This window comes from Rana temporaria, chromosome 1 (assembly GCF_905171775.1).
Source record: "Rana temporaria chromosome 1, aRanTem1.1, whole genome shotgun sequence".
Lineage (NCBI taxonomy): Eukaryota > Metazoa > Chordata > Amphibia > Anura > Ranidae > Rana > Rana temporaria.
Genome location: NC_053489.1, coordinates 449782818 through 449807344, shown reverse-complemented (window position 1 = coordinate 449807344; position 24527 = coordinate 449782818). Strand labels below are relative to the sequence as shown.

The 24527-nt window shown below is 44.5% G+C and overlaps 1 protein-coding gene across 2 annotated transcripts in view; it reads right to left on the bottom strand.

Moving 5' to 3' along the window:
- The window catches only part of LOC120916459 (probable E3 ubiquitin-protein ligase HERC6), a 106509-nt gene that overhangs the window by 17481 nt on the left and 64501 nt on the right, over positions 1 to 24527 (bottom strand). For both annotated transcript variants that reach the window (XM_040327436.1, XM_040327443.1), the window contains exons 14-19: positions 22222 to 22338; positions 19995 to 20102; positions 18525 to 18695; positions 18259 to 18402; positions 11513 to 11679; positions 3610 to 3673 (exon numbers count right to left, since the gene is read on the bottom strand). In XM_040327436.1, coding sequence (XP_040183370.1) covers positions 3610 to 3673; positions 11513 to 11679; positions 18259 to 18402; positions 18525 to 18695; positions 19995 to 20102; positions 22222 to 22338 — 771 coding nt within the window. The remainder of the gene's footprint in view (positions 1 to 3609; positions 3674 to 11512; positions 11680 to 18258; positions 18403 to 18524; positions 18696 to 19994; positions 20103 to 22221; positions 22339 to 24527) is intronic.

Below are 24527 nucleotides of genomic sequence, written 5' to 3'. Positions count from 1 at the left end.
AAGGAAAACATTCCATAAGTCAAAGACTAGTCAACACAAAGGGCACCGTATAGGTTCTGGGATGCCTCCCGGGATACGACCATATCGGGACAGTTTAGTAAAAAGCATGACTGTCCCAGCAAATCTGGGAAAGTTGGCAAGTATGATGTAATGCAAGATTATTGTGGGGGCCCCCTATATACCTGGGGCCCCTGGGCAGTACCCAGGAGTGCCCTTGCATTTCGATGGCCCTGCACATTACTGTAGGTCCGATGCGTTACTTTTCTACATCAGAAGTCTGTGTATAGCTACTAAAATTTCTCAAAAAAGATGTGTTAGTTGGGAACAGCTGTGAATCCTGTTGGAGAGTGTCAGTATCAAAGGCGTAGTGCATTTCATTTCAACATTACTAAAAAGCATGGTGAGCACCTCTGATAAATATTGTCCCATAGGAAATTAGAACTTGGCTTCTTATGGCCAGTCTAAGGGGCGTGTTTTATTACGTTAGACTTTTTTTTTTTTTAGACACCTTACTTCTTTTACAATAAAGGTCATTTATGCCCAAAAGGATGCCTTTGTTGTCTACTCCTTACCTCAGCCTACATGCTACATTTAAGTATGAGATGTGCTAATATACAGTGGGTACAGAAAGTTTTCAGACCCCCTTAAATTTTTCACTCTTTGTTATATTGCAGCCATTTGCTAAAATAATTTAAGTTCATTTTTTCCCTCATTAAATGTACACACAGCACCCCAAATTGACAGAAAAAAAACACAGAATTGTTGACATTTTTTCAGATTTATTAAAAAAGAAAAACTGAACTCACATTATTATTATTATTATTATTATACAGGATTTATATAGCGCCAACAGTTTGCGCAGCGCTTTACATCAGGGAAGACAGTACAGTCACAATACAATCAATACAGGAGGGATCAGAGGGCCCTGCTCGTTAGAGCTTACAATCTAGAAGGGAGGGTAGTCACATGGTCTTAAGTATTCAGACCCTTTGCTCAGTATTTAGTAGAAACCCCCTTTTGATCTAATACAGCCATGAGTCTTTTTGGGAAAGATGCAACAAGTTTTTCACACCTGGATTTGGGGATCCTCTGCCATTCCTCCTTGCAGATCCTCTCCAGTTCGGTCAGGTTGGATGGTAAACAGAAATTTTTAGGTCTCTCCAGAGATGCTCAATTGGGTTTAAGTCAGGGCTCTGGCTGGACCATTCAAGAACAGTTACGGAGTTGTTGTGAAGCCACTCGTTATTTTAGCTGTGTGCTTAGGGTCATTGTCTTGTTGGTAGGTAAACCTTCGGCCTAGTCTGAGGTGCTGAGCACTCTGGATAAGGTTTTAGTCCAGGATATCCCTGTACTTGGCCGCATTCATCTTTCCTTCGATTGCAACCAGTCTTCTTGTCCCTGTAGCTGAAAAACAGCCCAACAGCATGATGCTGCCACCACCATGCTTCACTGTTGGGACTGTATTGGACAGGTGATAAGCAGTGCCTGGTTTTCTCCACACATACCACTTAGAATTAAGGCCAAAAAGTTCTATCTTGGTCTCATCAGACCAGAGAATCTTATTTCCCACCATCTTGGAGTCCTTCAAGTGTTTTTTTTAGCAAACTCTATGTGGGCTTTCATGTGTCTTGCACCGAGGAGAGGCTTCCGTCGGGCCACTCTGCCATAAAGCCCTGACTGGTGGAGGGCTACAGTGGTGGTTGACTTTCTACATCCTTCTCCTATCTCCTGACTGCATCTCTGGAGCTCAGCCACAGTGATCTTTGGGTTCTTCTTTACCTCTCTCACCAAGGCTCTTCTCCCCCGATAGCCAAGTTTGGCCGGACGGCCAGCTCTAGGAAAGGTTCTGGTCGTCCCAAACGTCTTCCATTTAAGAATTATGGAGGCCACTGTGCTCTTAGGAACCTTAAGTGCAGCAGAAATCTTTTTTGTAACCTTGGCCAGATCCGTGCCTTGCCACAATTCTGTCTCTGAGCTCTTCAGGCAGTTCCTTTGACCTCATTTGCTCTGACATGCACTGTGAGCTGTAAGGTCTTATATAGAGAGGTGTGTGGCTTTCCTAATCAAGTCCAATCAGTATAATCAAACACAGCTGAACTCCAATGAATGTGTAGAACCATCTCAAGGATGATCAGAAGAAATGGACAGCACCTGAGTTACATATATGAGTGTCACAGCAAAGGGTCTGAATACTTAGGACCATGTGATATTTTTTATTTTTTAATAAATCTGTAAAAATTTCAACAATTCTGTGTTTTTCTGTCAATATGGGGTGCTGTGTGTACATTGAGGAAAAATGATTTTAGCAAATGGCTGCAATATAACAAAGAGTGAAAAACTTAAGGGGGGTCTGAATACTTTCCTTACCCACTGTACTGTGATCAAGGCGGTTGTGCCGAAACGTTAGGCCATTGTACCCGTTTATGTGTACCTAATAAACCATTCACCAAGGATTTGGAGTGCTGGCTTCTTCTATTGGAATGTACTTATATTATGCTATGCATGTCTTAGAAGAAAGCCGGGGGAGAGAGTTTCCACGGCTACCTGGAATGCACGGTAGCTAATTTTGGAATACAGCTATCATAGGATGCACCTTAAAATCTATCAAAGCTGTGCAGTCCTAATTATTGGCCTTTACATATGTACACACCTACCAACTTTTTGAGATGGGAACAAGGGACACCTATTAGCAAAAGTATGTCGGCATAGGACACACCCCCTTAAAGGAGAATTATCCCCCCAAAAAAATATTATTTAAACCCACAAGTGCTTTTTTTACCACTACTATTCCTATACTGGCTTTTGAAATTTACAAATGCAGCAATTTAGAAATGAGATGAAAGGTTTAGCACTGGAAAACACTTTTTGAAAGATAAAAAGTGCATTTTATATACAACTATATAGAAAAGACCAAAATTAGGGACAAATGAAGAGGAAAGAGAGACTTTGTTCCAACAGTCCCTCAAAATCAGGGACAGTTGAAAGCCATGTATGTATCCTTAAAGCGGAGTTCCGGACACAATTTCACTTTTTAAATATAAATACCCCTGTAATACACAAGCTTAATGTATTCTAGTAAAGTTAGTCTGTAAACTAAGGTCCGTTTTGTTAGGTTGTTACAGCATTTAGACACTTTATAAAATAGAAATTGACTGGGGCCATCTTAAGTGTGGGCATCATGAAGCCAGACTGTATGACTTCCTGGATTTCAGCCTTGCAAATCTCGCACATGCTCAGTGCTGCACAAGCAGTGTAATAGGTTTCAGATCAGGTTTCAGCACCTGTACTGTCCAAGTCACATGATTCTTCGAGACTGGGGAGTGCACAGACTCCTGGAAAGTTACACCCACTACATTCCCAGGAGTCTGTGCGGTGTAGGTTAGGAAGCTTAAGCACCTAGGTGCAGGAAGTTTGAAGATTAACTATTCTGCCTAGCAACAACACTTTGAAGGCATCTAAAAAAAAAAACATTTTCGTAAAGGACTAATGACATTTTTTTAAAACTACTGATGTAATGTTATATTTATAGGTGGAACTCCACTTTAAGTCGGGACATCTATGAAAAGATCAGTCATTAGAATAAGTAATAAGTCAAGACCAGTTTCTTACAGTAAAATACAGTTCAAGGGCTTCCACTGCATTTTCTTTAGCATCCAGTATGATCTGTAGACTTCTACAAAATAAGAAAACATCATTCCAGATTTGCCTGCATACAATCATAATACTGTAGGTCTAAAATGCAAGAGGGCCTATCAAAAAAAAAACATGCATATTTACCAAATGTCCCGATCTGTCTTACTAGCTTAAGATCCCTGGTGGCTAGAGACATGATTAACCCTTTTATTGCTAACAAATCCTTGCTGGCAGTACATAATTAACCCTTTATTGCTAACAGATCCCTGATGGAAGCACCGGATTGACCTTCTTATAGAACCATGCCTATATTAAAAGAATGCCCCAGACCTACCGTATTTATCGGCATATAACACGCGCCGGCGTATAACACGCACCCCAATTTAAGAGGGAAGTTTCAGGAATAAAAACATTTTTTATTTATTTTTTATTTTACGGTCAGTGTCCATCTGCAGCCTCAATGCAGCCTAATCGGTTCCCATCTCCAGCCTCAATGCAGCCTATGTGCCCATATCCAGTCTAAATGCAGCCTATGCACCCATCTTCAGCCTAAATGCAGCCTATGTGCCCATCTTCAGCCTAAATGCAGCATATGTGCCCATCTTCAGCCTAAATGCAGTCTATGTGCCCATCTTCAGCCTAAATGCAGCCTATGTGCCCATTTGCAGCCTTACCATCTTTCGTGCAGTGAGGGAATCACTGAGCCGTCATCTCCTGTTCACTTGGCTTTCAGTCGCGACGGCAGTCACATACACAGTCCCGCCTCCGCCATCGACATTGGACCAGCTCCTGTGATTGACAGAACACTGGTCCGATGCCGGTGGCAGAAGCGGGACTGTGTGTGTGACGTTAGAGCCGAGTAAACAGGAGATGACGGCTCAGTGAATTCCAGCGGCGCTCGTTCCCCTCCGAGTCCAAGGTACACTATCGGCGTATTGATTTTCCCCCTATTTTCAGGGGGGAAAAGTGCGTGTTATACTACAATAAATACGGTAATTAAAATACATGCTCAGCCTACAGCGTCCATAAAAACGCTTTTGAAATGTTGGCAACTATGCACATGCAGTGTTTAGTGGGATAATAGCAAGGAACCTATACATGAAATGGCTAGCTCTGCCCTAAGTAACTCAAGTTCTGACTTTACACAAGCCCTGAAGATAAGGCTAACAATTTCAAAGCTCAATTTCAAAATCAATATTCTTTATAGAAACGTAAAGAATCCCTGTCACCAGACCTCACTTTTAAATGAAAACCTTGCAGGAGTAGAAGATAATAATAAGCATAGTACTTGCATCCCCAATTAATTTTAATTTTTTTTTCTCACGTTGTGACCTGTGTCATTTTTTGTAGAAATCTGACCACTTCCTGAAAATGTCAATCTCCGTCTGTGCCTGCCCCCTCCCCCTGCTGGCATCAATAATTATGGTTAAATTACATGCACAGGTAATCAGCCAAAAAGGTATATAGTGGCAGTATTTTAATGTAAACAGAAGATTTATAAACTGTGGGCACTGTGTGTGTGTGTGTGTGTGTGTGTGTGTGTGTGTGGGGGGGGGGGGTGTAGGAACCATTTTCATAAAATGGGTTTAGTAACACTTTAAAGCTGAACTCCATGAATACGAGATGGAGTTGTATTCACTGAAAAAAAGGGATTTTTTAATACAGCTTACCTGTAAAATCCTTTTCTTGGAGTACATCACGGGACACAGAGCAGCATATTCATTACTATGTGGGTTATATGGAGTACCTTCAGGTGTTGACACTGGCAATCTCAAACAGGAAATGCCCCTCCCTATATAACCCCCTCCCATAGGAGGAGTACCTCAGTTTTGTAGCAAGCAGTATGCCTCCCAAAATGGTCCCCAAAAAGAGGGGTGGGAGCTCTGTGTCCCGTGATGTACTCCAAGAAAATGATTTTACAGGTAAGCTGTATTAAAAAATCCCTTTTTCTTTATCGTACATCACGGGACACAGAGCAGCATATTCATTACTATGTGGGATGTCCCAAAGCAATGCTCACAATGAGGGGAGGGAGAACATCTCCAAGACAAAAGGATTTAATTTAGAGAAATACTCAAATCATAATAAATCCAACTTAGTTGAGAAAAATAATCTTAAATTTTTAATTTAACTCAAAAAAGAGGAGCCCCCGGAATCCGAGGGTCTCAAACTGCAGCCTGCAGCACTGCCTGCCCAAAGGCTGTATCAGTATTCCTTCTTACGTCCAACTGGTAGAATTTTGTAAACGTGTGGACAGAAGACCAGGTTGCCGCCTTGCAAACTTGAGCCATAGAGATCTGGTGATGTGCTGCCCAGGAGGCGCCCATGGCCCTAGTAGAATGAGCCTTTAATGATACTGGAGGAGGCAACCCTTTCAAGCCGTAGGCCTGAGTGATTAATTGCTTAATCCACCTAGAAATGGTGGACTTTGCAGCTGCCTGCCCCTTCTTGGGCCCATCCGGTAGAATGAACAGCACATATGTTTTCCGGATCTTCTTTGTAGCTTTAAGATAGGCCTTCATGGCCCTGACGATATCCAAGGTATGCAGCAACCCTTCCTTTCTGGAAGTAGGTTTAGGGAAGAAGGATGGTAATACCAAATCCTGGTTCAAATGAAAACTGGATATAACCTTCGGTAGGAAGGAAGGATGAGGGCGTAGAACGACCCTGTCCTTGTGAAAAATAAGATATGGTTCCTTACAGGATAAGGCCGCCAGTTCCGATACTCTTCTTGCGGAAACTATGGCGACCAAAAATACTAACTTCCTTGTCAGTAAAACCAAAGGAATTTCAGCCAACGGCTCAAACGGTTGTTTCTGTAAACCTGACAGAACAAGGTTTAAATCCCACGGGCAAAGCGGGGATTTAACTGGAGGTTTAATACGTAAGACCCCTTGAAGGAAGGTCTTAACCAGCGAGTGGGTGGCCAGCGGCCGCTGAAACCACACTGACAGGGCAGAAATCTGTCCTTTGATTGTGCTTAATGCCAATCCTTTATCCACTCCTAGCTGGAGAAAACTTAAAACTCTATCAATGGTGAATTTGCGAGAAAGCCATCGCTTGGACTCACACCAGCCTACATAGGCCTTCCAGACCCTGTAATAAATCACCCTAGAGACCGGTTTCCTGGCTCTGATTAGGGTAGAGATTACTTTCTGAGACAGACCTCTACCCCTGAGAATCAGGGATTCAGCTTCCAGGCCGTCAAATTTAGATGCCGTAAGGCAGGGTGGAGGATCGGACCTTGCGATAGCAGGTCTGGCCGTAGAGGAAGAGTCCAAGGGTCTCCCACTACCATCCTTAAGATTAGTGAGTACCATGCCCTTCTGGGCCATGCTGGAGCTACCAGGATGACTGGTATGTGCTCCACCCGGATCCTGCGCAGCAGGCGGGGTAGTAACTGGAGCGGGGGAAACGCATAAAGAAGTTTGAACTGATGCCAAGGGCAAACCAACGCATCGGTTCCGCAGGCCATCGGATCCCTTGAGCGGGACATGAACCTGTCTAGCTTCTTGTTGAGTCTCGATGCCATGATATCCACGTCCGGCACTCCTCATCTTTGGCAGAGTGCTTGAAAGGTTTGTGGATGCAGAGACCATTCCCCCGGCAATAGAGTCTGGCGGCTTAAGAAGTCCGCCTGAAAGTTGTCCACTCCGGGAATGAATATTGCCGATATGCAGGGCACATGAGCCTCTGCCCCTAGGAGAATCAAGCTCACTTCTCTCTGAGCGGCCTGACTCCTGGTTCCCCCTTGGTGATTTATGTATGCCACTGCCGTGGCATTGTCTGATTGAACTCTCACCGGGAACCCCTGCAATTTCGACGTCCAAGCCCTGAGGGCTAGTCGAACCGCTCTGAGCTCCAAGATGTTGATGGGTAAAAGCTTCTCTGGCCTTGCCCAAATACCTTGGCGAGTGGAACCATCCACAATCGCTCCCCAGCCCGTCAGGCTGGCGTCTGTGGTCACTATCTTCCCAGCCACTGGGTTGAAAGACTTTCCCTTCAGTAGATTCTGAGGGTCTAACCACCAACACAGACTTTGCCGGACTCTTGATGAGAGTGGCAACGGGATATCCAAGGCCTGTGGCCTTCTGCTCCATGCTGACAGGATGGCTGCCTGTAGGATGCGAGTGTGGCTCTGGGCGTATGGCACCGCCTCGAATGTAGCCCCCATCTTGCCTAGTAGTCTCATACATAGGCGAATAGTCGGTTCTTTCTTGCTTAGAACCAGTAGGATTAATTCCTTGATGGCTTTGACCTTCCTCAGAGGTAGGAACACCCTTTGTTGTTCTGTGTCTAATCTCATGCCGAGATATTCCAACTGCCTTGTGGGCTGGAATGCTGACTTTTCTCGATTTAGGACCCAGCCGAACCTCTCGAGGTATTGGACCGTGAGGGCCACTGCTCGCTCCAAGCCGGGAGACGAGTGGTCTATGACTAGGAGGTCGTCCAGGTATGCTAGGATCGTGACCCCTTGGATCCTTAGCTTGGCTAGGATTGGAGCTAGAACCTTCGTGAACACCCGGGGGGCCGTAGCCTCCATTAGGTTGGAGTAGAAACCCAGCCCCTGTTCCAGGACTGGTACCTCTACTATTACTCCCTGGGAAAGTAGATGATCTAGAGCCGATCTTAATGCGGCTCCTTTCTCCAGATCGTTTGGAATCCTCGACTCCTGGAAATGAGGAGGAGGAAACCTTAGGAACTCTAGCTTGTAGCCTGTGGCCACGGAAGACCGTACCCACTCGTCGGGAATGCTGGCTTCCAAAATCTCCGAAAAGAGTCGCTGCCTTCCCCCCACCTTCGTGGGTGGGGGCGCCCCTTCATGAGGTAGACTTGGGGGCTGGTTTTGCTGGCTTGCGAAACCACTGCCTCTTGCCTCTAACAGCCTGTCCTTCTGATCTGCTGTTGAAGCCGAAGTTTGCTCTTGCAGGAGGCCGTCGATACTGCTTGGCATTAGAGGGCCCCTGCCCAGGGGAGGACTGTCGTTTAAACGCAGGCCCCTGAACCTTCTTCTTAGTTGGCAAGAGTGTACTCTTGCCGCTTGAAATGGTCTGAATGTATTTATCTAGGTCCTCTCCGAAGAGCCGTCCTCCATGGAAGGGGAACCCTACCAGGAGCTTCTTGCATGGGGGCTCAGCCTCCCAGCTTTTCAACCATAAGAGTCTTCTCATATGGATAAGGGATAACGATAAACGTGACGCTTGCTGGATGGAATCCTTGATTGCGTCTACCGTAAAACATATGGCCTTAGGGACATCCGAAAATTCTTCTGCCTGCTCGGCAGGAATAAGTTCAAGCATTTGCTTAAATTGATCTGATAAAGCTTGAGCGACTCCAATCGCAGCCACGGCTGGCTGTACTACTGCCCCTGCAGAAGTGAAGGAGTTCTTAAGTAGTGCTTCCAAGCGCTTATCAACTGGATCTTTGAAAACCTGTACGTTCTCTACAGGGCATGTTAACGATTTGTTAACACATGAGATGGCTGCGTCTACTGCAGGAGAAGCCCATCTCTTGGAAAACTTTTCTTCCATAGGATATAAGACAGAAAATTTCTTAGGTGGTAAGAACACCTTGTCTGGTTTGTTCCACTCTTGGAACAAGACTCCCTCCAATAGAGGATGGATCGGAAACACAGCACTGCTTTGAGGCGCCCTCAGTGAGCCCAAAGCTGAAATCGTCGATACCTGGAGATCTGGTACAGGCAGGTTGAATGCCTTATGGACCAAGTCCGTCAAGCCTTGAATCCACCAGCTCTCCCTCAGGGAGACTGCCCCAGACTCCTCTGTATCCGGATCTTCGATCCCTGAACCTACTCGGTCTTTGTCCAAGAGGTCGTCCAATTCCCCAGAGGAAAGGACCTCCTCTTCCGAGGGTCCGCGCACGGGTGACGGAGATCTATTCCGCTTACTACCCCGTATAGCTGCGGCTATCATTTCTCCCATGCTTCTCCGCATCTCATTTAAAGAGGTGAGCAACACCTCCTCCGTGACCATCTTAGGGTTGGGTTGACTCGCGTCAGCTCCAGCCCCAGATCCCGATGGCCCAAAGGCTCCCTGTGGGGAAAGCAGCGGCATAGCTCTGTCCGAGACCTCAGACTCTGTGGGGGAATCCCCACCTTTTGTACCCTCTGGCTTGTTCTTTGATGCCATGGTACAATACCGAGGTACACCTGCTACTTATTGGTACCTGGGACTTATAAATAGTTAAATGCCCAAACACCTGTTTGGGGAATAAAAAATGTTTCCTCTACCCCAGATGACACTTTTTTTTTTTTTTTTCAAAAGAAAAAAACTTTTCTTCTTTTTTTTTTTCTTTTTTTTTTTCAATCTAGGCAAGAAAAAACATTCTATCCCCCTGAGTAGTATTGCCAAAGAAAAGACTATGAGATGGAAAAGAAAAAACAGCCTATTCCTAGGCTAAACCACAATCTTCTGAAGACTGTAGTATTCTTTCTGGCCACTGTGTGTCCTCAGCGCCCCGTGCTTCACTCCAGTCCTTCCTCCCTCAAGCCAAAGTATTGAATGAGCTGTGGCACTAAGGAAGGGCCGCCCCTTCCTTAAACCACTGACCCGCCCTTCCCCCCCAGCTAAAACGGCGCCAAATGCGCCTATAACACGTGCACGCGCACCGCGCGCGCGCCCGCCGACGGGGGGGGGGGTTGGGAGGAAGGGCCTCTCTGTTCCTGCAGCCGCAGGCCTGGAACACACGAGGAGGTCAGCGTTTCTTGCCTGCCTTGCAGGCATGAGGAAGAGGACTGGATAGAGCATCGCCTGGAGGCTTGCAGGTAAGCATAGCTCTCTGACACACACATACATTTGTACACAAGAGGCCCCACTCACAGCTTTTCCAACACTACCAGGGAGGTCACTTTTTATGGGGAATGATAACATATAGAGCCATCCTATCTTCATGATATGTGACTGGTTTGCCAGATGCAATGCATAACCTTAGGCATGTCCCCTGTGACCTCCCAGAAAAAACTTGCTAAGAGCCAAGTTCCGCAAGTTTTTCCCCTTACTTACCTGCTCCATGCCGCAGGACTTTGCCAAGCAAGAGGCCCAATCTTCCCCCATCTCCGTGGGGATGTCTAGACCTTCAGGCCCTGGGAACCTTCTTCTTCCATGAAGGATCCACTGTCCTGGACCCATACAGCACCCTGGCAAACAGAAAACATTAGGCGCCCAAAGGTTTTCTAAGTTCTGGGCCCAGGGTCCAGCTCTCTTAAAAAGAAAGCATTATGGGCTATACCCCAAGGGTTTGGGGTCCGGTTACTGACCACCTTAGCGCTCAGGCTTTTTTGGACAGAACCGGTAGCTCACCTAATCCCAAGGATGCGGAGGCAAGCTAAACCATGACTAACACCTAAGACACTGGCGTAAAAACTGAGGTACTCCTCCTATGGGAGGGGGTTATATAGGGAGGGGCATTTCCTGTTTGAGATTGCCAGTGTCAACACCTGAAGGTACTCCATATAACCCACATAGTAATGAATATGCTGCTCTGTGTCCCGTGATGTACGATAAAGAAAATAAAATAAATACAATGCATAATATGAATAAGCAGCAGATCTGAGCAAGCAACCCCTTGTGGTCTGTGTGCAGAGAGGATGCTGCAAATTGCTTCACCCTTCTCCCATCTCCATAAACAAAGGGAAAGTGTTCAGTTTTCCTCCGAGATAGCTGGAAACAATGTAACTAATAACAGGGTAGCACAGAGTTATTTTAGTTCACAAGATTTCTGCCAGGATAAACAGGTATTTTGCATACACCAAAAGATATAAAAGAACAGTTTCAAGGTTATATTTAACAGACCAAAAAGGGACTAAATAAGAGAAGTTCATCATTGGGGATTACATATCCTTATTAGATAACTGACTTACTTTCCCAAAGTAGGCTGCAATTCTTTTAAATCATCCAGAGTAAATTTTTTGCCCAGAAGCTTCTTATACAAAGCAAGTGGAAACGGCAGATACAGGACCCACTGATTGAAGATTGCCAGGCCACAAAGTACTCCATAATAATAATACTTTTTCTTTTCTGCCAATGCCTGCAATTGGGAAAAGCTTGACTGTTTATGTAAGACATTGATGTGACCACCATGTCATGGCTACTAAATGACATTTCTAAAGACATTAGAAATATGTAAAAAATAATTACAGGTGCTTTATTTCACACTTTGTTACTCCTTAAAAACGTGGTTACAGTCCTTTCTTTTTTTAAATCAGATTTTATTTATTATTAGGTTTTCAATTTAAGGGTACAAACATTATAAAACACATTGGGACAAGATACATACAAAAAAAAAAAAAAAAAAAAAAAAAAGGAGAATAAAAATACATTCCAATACATTGCTGCAAAATGTATAAGGTTCAATAGAGACACTGGTCCATCCAGTTAAACCCAAGTGTTTATGTCACTACCATTTTCCATAGCTCTGTACATTTTGTTTGCCAAGAAACACATCTATACGTTTTTTTTTTATTTATCCAGACTGACTCTGCCAATTGTGTTCTACATCCTACCTCTGTAACAGTAAAGAATCCTTACTTCATTGTGTGGCTGTGTTTCTTCTTTAGAGACCCAAGATTAATAGTTTTCTCCCAATGATATAGACCACATTGAAAGATTTGTATATTGTGATCATATTCCCCCTTAAGCACCTCATCTGCAGGGAGAGCAAGATAAATTTTTGTAGTCGTTCCTTATAACTGAGGTCCTACACAGTGGCGGCCCATCTATTAGGGGCGCCCCCTCTATCCACGGCCACCACCCCCATGCTCTGTCCACTATTCTGACAGGACACCTCCACCCCCACTTCATGCGTCCGGCCCCTGAATTACAGCGGCGGGGGTGTTTTTTTGAAGCACGTGATTAGAGCCAGAGACTCTAATGCCTTGTACATACGGTCAGACTTTTGACCGTGCAAAAGTCCACCGTGAGTCCGTCAGAAGTCCGACGGAAAGCAAGAGAACGGGTTCTCTAACCAAGGTCCGTTGGACTTCTGGAAAAAAAAGTCAGATGGAGGCTACACACGGCCAGACTTTCCTAGAAAAAAAGCATCTGCTAATGCCATATTAGTATTTTTTATGCTACTTTTTGTCTTATGTACCATGCTGCGTGAACAGGGTCAGGATACTGATCCCAATGGGTATGGACCATGCCTTGTCTTCTTACGTTTTTTGGACGTGGTCCGTTCCAAACCAGCAATAGTTAACATACTAACATATGATCTCGATGAGTTCATGTGATTTCCGCAGCTTTTTAATTAAATAGGTGTGTCTTAATCTGTTGGCCCGCAAGTCTGTTGGGGGCCATCAGACATAAGACACATAGTGTTTTTACTGTTTACCCTTATGTGTGTTTAGGCAGTCTATTCATGACACGTTCGGGTTTTCCCTTTCTTCGTCCATTACTTAAGATGGCGGATGGGCGGCTGACTGGGATTCACTTTGAGGTTGGCTCCGCCGATTGTGTGTATTTATGCGGTGACTCAGAGCGTTGCCTTATCCCGTGACCAAGTCCCAATAGAGACGAAACGCTGGGAGGCGGCGTTCTGACGTCACCGCATTACGTGTCAAGACCCGGAAGAGACGGGTACACGCTTCTGACAGCCGGCCGGCTAATCTGTTTTTATGCTTGAATACCACTTGATTGATGTAATTTCGCATTCTTTTTATCTATCAAAACATCTGAGAGATTTTACACTATGCAAGTCTCCCTTGGTTTTTTTGCATATCCTTGAGTGCTGATATCCCTTGATGATTACTATCCTGGTGAAAACCTGGTGGCTTTATCTACCCTGATGGATGTTCCCATTACATTCTTACTGTGAAATGATGGCTGCTTTCTCATATCTCTGCTGTGTTATCTCTGCTGTGTTTGATCTCTTTGAGATCTCAGGCTCTGGTAAGGGTCAGTGTTTGATGGTGGTGGAGGTTCTTCGTCGTCATCTACTGCACTGTTATGTGGATCACTTGCACACTGGGCAGACTTTCCTAATTTTTGGTCTAATTTTGGACCAATTTTTTCCATCACATAGAAAAAAAGCCCGTCTGACTTTTTCCTCTGAAAATCCGTCCGTGTGTACGAGGCATTATAGGCTTCAAAATAGGGTGGGCTCATGGTGCAGAGCATTGCGCCAAGAGCCCACCCAGGTGTTACTACAGCGAATGAATATTCGCTTTTCAAACACTGATCCTCAATCCGGCAGGTCTGAGAACCGTTTTCTGATTGGCCAAATCAATCACCGATCAATGACACCGCTATGGGATCTGATGATGAGTCCTTGCAGAATGCAGATGACAGTCAGACAGGCATTCAAAGGGGGGCATGTGAGCCTGTGAGAAGTGTACTTAACCACTTAAGGACCGCCTCCTGCACATTTACGTTGGCAGAATGGCACGGCTGGGCACAGGCACGTACCTGCACGTTGCCTTTAAGAGCCCAGCCGTGTGTCGCGTGCGACCCGGTCCAAAGCTCCGTGACCGCGCCCGTGGGACCCGCGGACACGTTCGCCGCCGGTGTCCTGTGATCGTTCACAGGAGCTGAAGAACGGGGAGAGGTGTGTGTAAACACACCTTCCCCGTTCTTCACTGTGGCAGTGACACTGATCGTCTGTTTCCTGATATAGGGAACGACGATGAGTGACATCACGCTTACATCCACACCCCCCTACAGTAAAAATCACTCCCTTAGGGCACACTTAAACCCTTAGCGCCACCTACTGCCATTGTCATTTTCACAGTAATCAGTGCATTTTCATAGCACTTTTCGCTGTGAAAATGACAATGGTGCCAAAAATGTGTCAAAAATGTGTCAAAAGTGTCCGATGTGTCCGCCATAATGTCGCAGTCACAATAAAAAAAAAAACGCTGATCGCCGCCATTAGTGGTAAAAAAAAATTATTAATAAAAATTCCATAAAACTATCCCCTATTTTCGTAAACGCTATAAATTCTGCGCAAACCAATCGATAAACGCTTATTGCGATTTTTTTTACCAAAGATAGGTAGAAGAATACGTATCAGCCTAAACTGAGGAAAAAAATGTTTTTTTATTTCTTTTTTGGGGATATTTATTATAGCAAAAAGGAAAAAATATTGCATTTTTTTCATAATTGTCGCTCTATTTTTGTTTATAGCGCAAAAATTTAAAACTGCAGAGGTGATCAAATACCACCAAAAGAAAGTTCTATTTGTGGGAAAAAAGGACGCCAATTTTGTTTGGGAGCCACGTCACACAACCGCGCAATTGTCAGTTAAAGCGACGCAGTGCCGAATCGCAAAAAGGGGCAAGGTCCTTAACATGCATAATGGTCCGGGTCTTAAGTGGTTAAATAACGGCAACCAATGTCCCTTAAAATATATTATGAATATTACCACAGTCAGCTACCCCAGAGTCTGGGGTAGCGGACTGTGGTAATATTCATAATATGGGTAGCTGACACAGACTGTGGTAATATTCATAATATATTATAAGGAACAGTGGTTGCCGGTATTTTAAGTCCACTCGTCTACAGCTGATTTTTTCTTTTTTAAATTTACCATTTTAAAGAATCGTGATCTTTGTTCTAAGCAAAAGAATCACAAATTTCATTTTCCCCAGAATCGTGCAGCTCTAATGCTGGCTATCTGCTAGCCTTTCTTGCTGCAGCTTGGTACTGCAATCTTTTGCGGAGTCTGTTTATTAGGACAAGATGAACATTGGCTCTCTCCATCCTCTCTCAAATTATTCCTCTGCTTTCTTTCTGCTCTCACACAAGATTCTTTTTTCCTTTTCACAAAATAAGTTATTTCTCACACACATGGTATATGCATACTTCCAATTACACCCCAAAACGCATTCTGCTACTCATCCCGAGTATGACGATACCACATGTGTTAGACTTTCTCACAGCCTGGCCACATACAGGGGCCCAACATGCAGGGAGCGCCATCAGGCATTCTAGGGACATAAATTACACATTTAATTTCTTGACTACCTCTTACACTTTTGAAGGTCCTGGAGCACCAGGACAATGGAAATGCCCAAAAAAAATTCCCCATTTTGGAAAGTAAACACCCCAACATATATTCTATGAGGCATAATGAGTATTTTGAACAGGTCATTTTTTTCCCACAAGTTTTTGGAAAATGTGGAAAGAAAATGAAAACTCATCTACAGGAGAGTGTGTTCTTTGAAAAACGACAGACTTACTGGCTTGATCACCAGAGAAAAATAGAAGAAATCCTACAAAAAAAAAACGAATGCAGCAATTATATTTAAGAATTGGTAAGCTGCAATATAATAAATATTTGCTTTTAGGTATGTAGCGCCTGTTTACTTTCAGTCCAGGTGCTATCTTAAATTTAGAGGGGGATGAGAGAGTTAGTTTACTCTCATCCAACTAATTCATGTAAATTAGGCCTCTACTCTAGCTGGGCTGTACTGCCAGTTCATTCTGTGTTCCGGAGATACCTTTCCATCTTTGGGCGACAGGTGGCAGCAGTGGAGTTCAGTCTGAAGCGCCTCTTGCAAGCAGCCAATCAGAGGAGTTTCTCCCTCGCGGGGCATGCTGGGGGAGACGCCATTTTTGGGGTCGTTCTTCTGCTGGTTCCAGGGTGCGGCACCCACCTTCAGGGTGTGCGCACATCACGGGCTCCAGCGATATAGTCTACCAGGCCGGGGCGCACGTGCTACGCGGTGTCCTTGGTTCCGGGACCACGATGGCCCGGAGCAACTGAAGCTGTGGCGGGGCCCCAGTCATCTACTGGGTCCCCAAATTCCTCAAGAAGATCCCAAGCGAGTTGTGCTGTTCGATGGGGAGTCAGTCTGAGGTGGGCCCGGAGGCAGGCGATCCAACAGGGCCTAGACAATCCATCGGGGATCGAGGTGACTGGACATTGACAGTTTGTTTGATGGCAACCTGTCAGTCGGTGACCATTTGAAAGACTACCTGAGGGAGATTCAGGCACTAATTTACCAAGGAGGATTTACCTCACTACCTATGTTCTGGAGAAGGGAAATGTGGCAGAGGTCCCGTTCTGACTCGTCAGTTCTATTAAGTCTGTGGCAGAGACTCATTTTCTCCTCAAGTTCTGAGTGATACTCTGGCTGCCAGGTCGGTGTGAGAGGCCTGTCCAGGTACACTATACCCACTCTGGCTGGAGTGGCGACGAAGCAAAGTGTTATTTGAAGCAGGACTGCTTCTGTCCTATTCAAGCCTGAATCTGCAACTTCTCCTCTTCACCCATCTTTCTCCATCTACCTCGAGTTCACTGTTTGCCGTGTTGGGCAAGAATAAAAGCACAGAAAAAGACACCTTGCTGTTTGGACATTCCGTCATTGCTCATCATCATCATCATCATCATCATACCCCTGGACGCATCACAGAAAGGTAACACGCCATCCCAAATCTATCTAGCTGCTCCTGCGGGGGTAGCCCTACACGTATAATACTGCTTTAAAGTAAACCTGTCATGAGAGAAATATGAAACTTATCTTCTCAAAATGCTATTGCCTCGTCATACTGACATTCCGAGGGGAAGTGATCAAAACAGGAGCAAACAGAATATGGGGCAGCTGTGCATGACAACCAATCAACTTTTATCTTTCATTTTTTAAAGCGTAACTGGACAAGCTGAAGATAGACACCGATTGGTTGCCATGCACAGCTGCTCCAGATTCTGTCTGCTTCAGTTTTGATAAATTTCCCTCTTTGGCTTACATATGTTAAATCACTAACTCAGAACTAATATGAATGCAAAGACTTCTATAGATCTACAATGTCAGAGAAAAGTCAGAATTGTTCTAGCTCTCTCATGGAGATTAACTCCAGGGATAAAGCGGTAATTCTCCCACTCTACAAGATTCTGGTCCGGCCTCATCTGGAGTATGCTGTCCAGTTCTGGGCACCAGTCCTCAGGAAGGATGTACTGAAAACCGAGCGAGTACAAAGTAAGGCAACCAAGCTAATAAAGGGTCTGGATAATATTCGTTATGAAGAAAGGTTGTGAGCACTGAACTTATTCTCTCTGGAGAAGAGACGCTTGAGAGGTGATATGATTTTAATTTACAAATACCGTACTGGTGACCCCACAATAGGGATAAAACTTTTTCGCTGGAAAGGAGTGTAATAAGACACGTGAACACTCACTAGAATTAGAAGAAAAGAGGTTTAACCTTAAACTGCGTAGCGGGTTCTTTACTGTAAGAGCGGCAAGGATGTGAAATTCCTTTCCACAGGTGGTGGTTTCAGTGGGAAGCATCGATAATTTAAAAAAGCTATTAGGATAAGCACCTAAACTACCGCAACATACAGGGAAATACAATGTAAACTACTGACCTATAATCACACACAAAGGTTGGACTTGATGGACTTGTGTCTTTTTTTTTCAACCTCACCTACTATGTAACTATGTATTGAAGCCCGAGGGTCAATATAACAGCCAGGAACTAGTATTTTCAGAAAGGGTTTGACAATGGCAGCCCCTGTATTTCTCCTTAATGTGTTGTTATATTCACCATAATAAACCAATTAACTGGGGGGTAAAAACATACAGTATATTGGGGGATAATATCTATAAAAAATGTATACAAGTTGTCAGTGGCAACATAATACCTAATAACAAAGAAAAAGGAAAACTTACATGACTTGGAAACCATACGGGCAACATTGGGTTGGTGCAAGAGAATAATCCATAATCAGGATGAACCATCTTCTCCCCCACATTGAGAAAGAACTCCATAAGAGCACCTCTGGGATTAACTGAATTCTCACCATGGAATTCCACCTGTCAGGCCAACATGAATTTAGTATCTTGCCATTCATCAGCACATATAATTAAGGATTTCTATATAATCTAGCATACAATTATTTACCCGATTGCAAAATAAAAAAAAATATATAAAGTACCCGTAATTCCTTCCTGAGATCACAGTCTTCTGCAATACTTAGTTTATGCAAGGTATCTTCCAACAGATGATCACGTCGCAATTTGAGGTGCAACAATGGTATCCTTGGATTTTCACCGATGCCCTGCATTCTATTCATCATCAGCGCTTGTTGAGCTTGAAGCTTGGCATCCTGAGAAAAGAAAATTTGTATATAAACCTGTTTCTATAAAAGAATAATGATGGCGAGATTATATTTTATTAACACAACTAAGAGACTTTCAGTGTGCCATAAAAGAAATCTGCAATTAAAGATCTTTTTCAGCCATTTATCATCAGCAGTGTGATGATGTCAGAATTAAGGGAACAGTTGGCATGGGCAAAGATTACATCACTGGATCACCAGTTCCAACAATAAGAACTAGCGAGGGATAAGGACAGAAGACTCAGGCAAGTACAAAGAGGTTTGGATGGAGTGGTTGAATGGATGTAAGGCCATGCAGTGTTGTATTTAGGCAAGACTAAATCTAAATTTGACCTTTGCACACAAGCACGGAAGGACAGGGACACTTAATTTTTCTATATTCTTTTTTTTTTGGCTACGAGTAAGCATCACAGGAAACATGTCAGCTCTATTTTCCTAATCCACTTCTTGGTTTACTGCATGAATTTTGGCTGTTTTTTCCATTTGAATTTTTTGTTTTTTTTTCATGTTTTGAATAAAGACATCGTTTTTTGAGGAGTGCGGCGATCCAGGATTTTTCTTTCCTCTCATGGTAATTGAGCACAGCCAGCACCCTCTTGGTTTGTTGGGACGGAAGCAATGGAGATTGATTGTTTTTAGAGCGGTATACTTTTCTTCATTCTTTTTTTTTGTACATTTTTACACTGTTACTTTCATATTTTTTTTATCACTTTAATTGCTGTCACAAGGAATGTAAACATCCTTGTGACAGCAAAAGGCATATAAAAGGTACTCTTTATGGAGAGATCTGGTGTCTATAAGACCCCAAATGCACTTAAAAGCATTCAAAACACCAAGATCTGTGTTTTTGAATGCTTTAGCTTTTTAAAAACTGGCACAGATGGTTTCCGAGTAAACCGGAAGTGATGTCATGTCATACAGTAAACCGGCTGGTCGCTCGAGTCTCCTAGTGGGATGGGAGGGCCCTAGAGAGCCGCGGAAAGCGGCGACATCCTTCACACTGCTTGTAATCGCAATCAAGAAGCTAGTAAGCCGATTCGATTGTGATTACAAAAGAGCTGACTTCCGGCTCTATAAAACAATACCGGGGAGATGCCTGCAGCTGCAGGCATCTACCTGGTACAACCACCGAAAAGACAGGAAGTGGTTAAAGAGCCGCCTCTGCCCTTCTGCCTGGGGGCAGCGCCACCCACTTGAAAAATATAATTTAAAGCAAATGCCTTGTTTGCCTCGTGGTAGAAATGCACCTAGAGCTGAACCATATGACCACGTTACCATAATACTTACATTCTTTTTCACTTCTCCATCAAAGTGAAGATAATGAACCTTAGTGGGAAATGTTAAGATATATGGATAGCGACAATATACTACAGGAACAGAACTGTCACCAGCATCCTACAGATGAGATGGAAAAAAATAAAATAACATTGAAAGGCTTACAACATTATACCATCAGTATAACAGCTTATCAGGCAGAAATACAGTATTTCAGTAGATTTTTGCAGTTATTTAATCAGGTGAATATCTGACCAAATAACCTGGGAGTACACCTGCTTACTTTCAGGCTAATTTTTTTACTTGCAGTTGGGGGCAGTAAAAATAGGTGGTTGAGCCACAGTTTTACCCCTCCCCGATCATCGACCCTAAAATAACACACTGGCCAGAGGGGTTTTACACATGCCTTGGCTATGGCAAAAAATATACATTCTGTTGCATTTGGCAGGAAGTGCCACCATTGAACGTGACCCATTCAAGTGAATGCGCTTCACCAGAACCACAAGCCAAATGCTAGGCTCACACTTAAAACATACTCATTTAAAAACCACATTCAGCTGTCAAAAAACAAAAAACAAAACAGACATTCAGGAGGTGGAAGTATCACTGAATGCCTATCAGCCACTCCTGTACCTCTCCCTCTTAAAAGCAGTCCACTACAGATCACTTTTTAGAGACTGCTGCAAGCATAAGCAAGCCATTTTTAGGTGCCGACTGGGTGCCGACTGCTTTCTCATGCAGAGTCAACATCCTCAGTACAGTAGAAGACGAATTTGTCACTATTTGGAGTAACAAAGGATAATTAAAGCATCTAGAATTTAAAAGAAAAATAACAGACTGGTTCACAGTGGTTGTGACGACTAGGATAAAGTGGTCACATCCTTGTTTTGTAGGTGAAACTGAACAATTCATATGTGACTGAAGAGAATGGAAATGGGAGTCATATCCAAAAGATGTTAAAAATAAAATTTTCACTTATGTCACAAACTCAATAAAACATTAAGGCTGGGTTCACACCTATGCAAAGCCAGACATTGCATGTGATCCGTACCGCATGGCTGTGCACATCACATGCTATGTCTGTGGGATGGGAATTCAGCCAAAATGTCCTCAGATTTGGTGGCTGCATTCGTTTCCCTTTATTTTTTTTATTTTTTTAGGTGTAACATGTTAGACTTTTTTTTTCTGCTTGTTCCAAAATTTGGTACTCTAAAAACTGGGACCAGAGTGCAGCGGTACCCTCAGCTCAACGCTTCAGTGTTTGTGTGCTCTCTACTTCCTGTCCCTGATGGTTTATTTTCTTATGGAATAAATGTCTACAATTAAAAAGTCTATGGGCCAGATTTTCAAAAGAGTTACGATGGTGTATCTCAGGAAACACCGTCATATCTCTGTTTTTGGCCCCGGGTATCTATGCGAGTGATTCCTAGAATCATTTTCGCATAGATACGGCCAAGATCCGACAGGTGTAAGTCACTTACACCGTCGGATCTTAGATGTAATTCGACGCTGGCCGCTAGGTGGCGTTTACGTTCAGTTCTCATTTGACAATGCAAATGAGCCTGATACGCTGATTCCCGAACGAATTTGCGCCGCGTAGTGGTCGTTTACGTCGTTTCCGTAAGCGTAAGGTTACCCGTGCTATATGAGGGGTAACCTTACGCCAGTCCGCCGTATGCCATGTTAAGTATGGCGTCAGGTCAGCGTCGTCTTTTTCCGTCGGTTACGTCGTTTTACTAAGTCGTCCGCGAATACGACTTTACGTCAATGACGCTCACGTCGGCGTCATTGCCGTTTTCCGTCGTGAGCTGGAGCATGCGCACTGGGCTCTTTTTCCGTCCGGCGCATGCGCAGTTCGATGGGCGCGGGGGCGCGCTTAATTTGAATACAAGCCACCCCCTTTGAATTACGCGGCCATGCGCCGGGCCATTTACACTATGCCGCCGCAAATTACGGAGCAAGTGCTTGGAGAATACGGCACTTGCTCCAGTAAGTTGCGGTGGCGTGGTGTAAATGGCTTACACTACGCCAACGCCGATTCTTTGAGAATCTGGCCCTATGGGTCTAGCCACTGCAGCAACTAATTCCAATCGGAAAAGAGCAGGAACAAGTAAAAAAGAGCACATGGACCAGAAGCAATCAACTAAACCAATGATCTAACTGCGTTTCAATTTTAGGAGAGCCATATGCTAAAAAGACAACAATAGCAGTAGGCATAATTAATCATGTTTTTACTCACAGGTTCCTTTTGCCATATGCGCCAGTTACAAAGATCCAAAGGAACAATGATCACCTCAGAAACCTCGGGAACACAGAAGTGAATTTCTGGAACTTTAAATTGGGCTTTATTGTTTACCTGCATCACAAAAATCTGAATTACTTCAAATAAAACCTATAGAATACAAAAAAATACAATACTTTAGTGGTATCATTCAATAAAGAGTTTATATTAAAGCGGAGGTCCGCCTAAAAAAAATATATATATATATTAAAAGCCAGCAGCTGCAGGATTTGTAGTTGCCGACTTTTAATAACCTGCTCGGCTCCCGGCTGCTGCCGCCACCATCCTCGGGTAAGGGAATCCTGGTTCCCTACTGCGCATGCGCGAATCAAGCTGCGCGTCCTCACGGGTCCCTTCTGTCTTCTGGGACCTGCGGGTCTCCCAAAAGACAGCAGGGGAGGACAGTGTAGACACAGGAAGTGGCGTAGGTCACCACAATCACTGCGGTGATCTATGCCAGGAAGTGGGAGAAAATACCTGTATTACACAGGTATCTGCTCCATCTTCCCCCCTGAAAAGTGCCAAATGTGACACCGGAGGGCGGGAGGGTTCCAAAAAGTTGAAGTTCCATTTTTGGGTGGAATTACACTTTAAGTTGATTCTCAAGTCCAGTAACCTAAGCACACAATTCTGATGTGCGCAAACTTTGCCCACCCTTCCTGCCTCCTATATATTCCCATCAGACAACTCATCATTGTAAAAGGACATAAGAAATGTGTGTGTGTTTGGTAGGGGTAGATGGAAGGAAGTGTCATACTTTTGCATATCAGAATTATCTGGGTGATTTAGCTGTAAAAGCGGGTTATTTGAGGCTGCTACAGGTGTGTACAGGCACATAGGTGCTTATTGAACATGTTGATTTCCCAAGGGCACCACCATGTTTGATAATCTAGTACATGTGCAAATATGCTGAAGCACATCAGAGCACATGCAGGGAGTTACCTGCACATGCGCAGACATGCTGAGATCTGAGGCTACCAAATCCTAAGCCCTGCTTCCTGGCATGTGTGACATGGACAACCCAGGAAGCATGGGTGAATGTCATTTCCACCTAGTATTTTACTGCAGCTCAAAAGGTTTGGAAACCTTTAAAAAAAGAAAGAAGGCGATTGTGGCAAAAACTCTCCCGCGAACACGAGCTTAAGTCGGAGCGTTCGCTGATGACCTTGTTCCTGTGCAACCCTGAGGTGCCGACTAGTCTTACACACCACATGTCGTGGCCCTGGGCCTTGTGGAATCTGTTCCATTTTGGGCACCTGGTGGACCCTAGGTCTCGTACGCTGCTCCCGTTCTCCAAGCTCCAATCTCAACATGACCTCCCCAGACAAGTGTTTTACAGTTACCTGCAGATCCGCCATTATGCCCAAACTATAGCCCCGCGGCTGCAATTCTCTGCTCCATCCCCATTTGAACGCATTATATTAGAAGGCCGCTCAAGTAGAGGACTGATCTCTGACATTTACCAAATCCTGAACAAGCACTCCATGCAGGTCCAGGGTAAGCACCCCTATATGCTCCGCTGGGAGAGGGAATTGGGAGAGGCGATTCCAGAGGAGGCGTGGGGGGCAATCTGGCGTCAGGCGGCCAAGAGTTCCATGTGTACCCTCTATAAGGAAAACTCCTACAAGATCCTCTTCTTTTGGTACCTGACTCCGGACATCCTCCACAAAATTTATCCCTCCTCCTCTGATCGCTGCTGGTGGTGCCAGCAAGCTAAAGGCACGCTCTTCCACATTTATTGGGCGTGTCCCTTAATAGTCCCGTTTTGGACCTCTACGCAACAACTATTGACCCGACTCTTCAAGGCACCCATACCCTGGACCCCCAAACTCTTCCTCTTCGGTCTCTCCCAGCCAAAGCTAGCCAAACCCTATAAAAAACTACTCAGGCACGTTCTCACAGCAGCAAGGTAGCTGATAGCCCTCCACTGGACGAGGACTGCACCCCCATCACAGGAAGCCCTTTATGCCAGGGTCAAAGACGTTGAGATAATGGAGAGAATGACGGCCAGACTGAGAGACAGACTTGACGACCACAACAGTGTCTGAGAGCGGTGGCACTCTTGGGAGGATCCACCCCGATTCGGCGGTCGACATTGGAAGGTACCTCTCCCCCTTATTTTGCTGCTCATTTGGTCCCCCTCCTTTTCCTCTCTTTCTGCTTCTCTTCTCTCTCCCCCCTCTCTCTCTTTTTTCCTCTCTCACTTCTTTAAGTATATTTAAAGTGTGTTACGAAAAGTTGAACAAGGCTTCAGTTTTGAGATA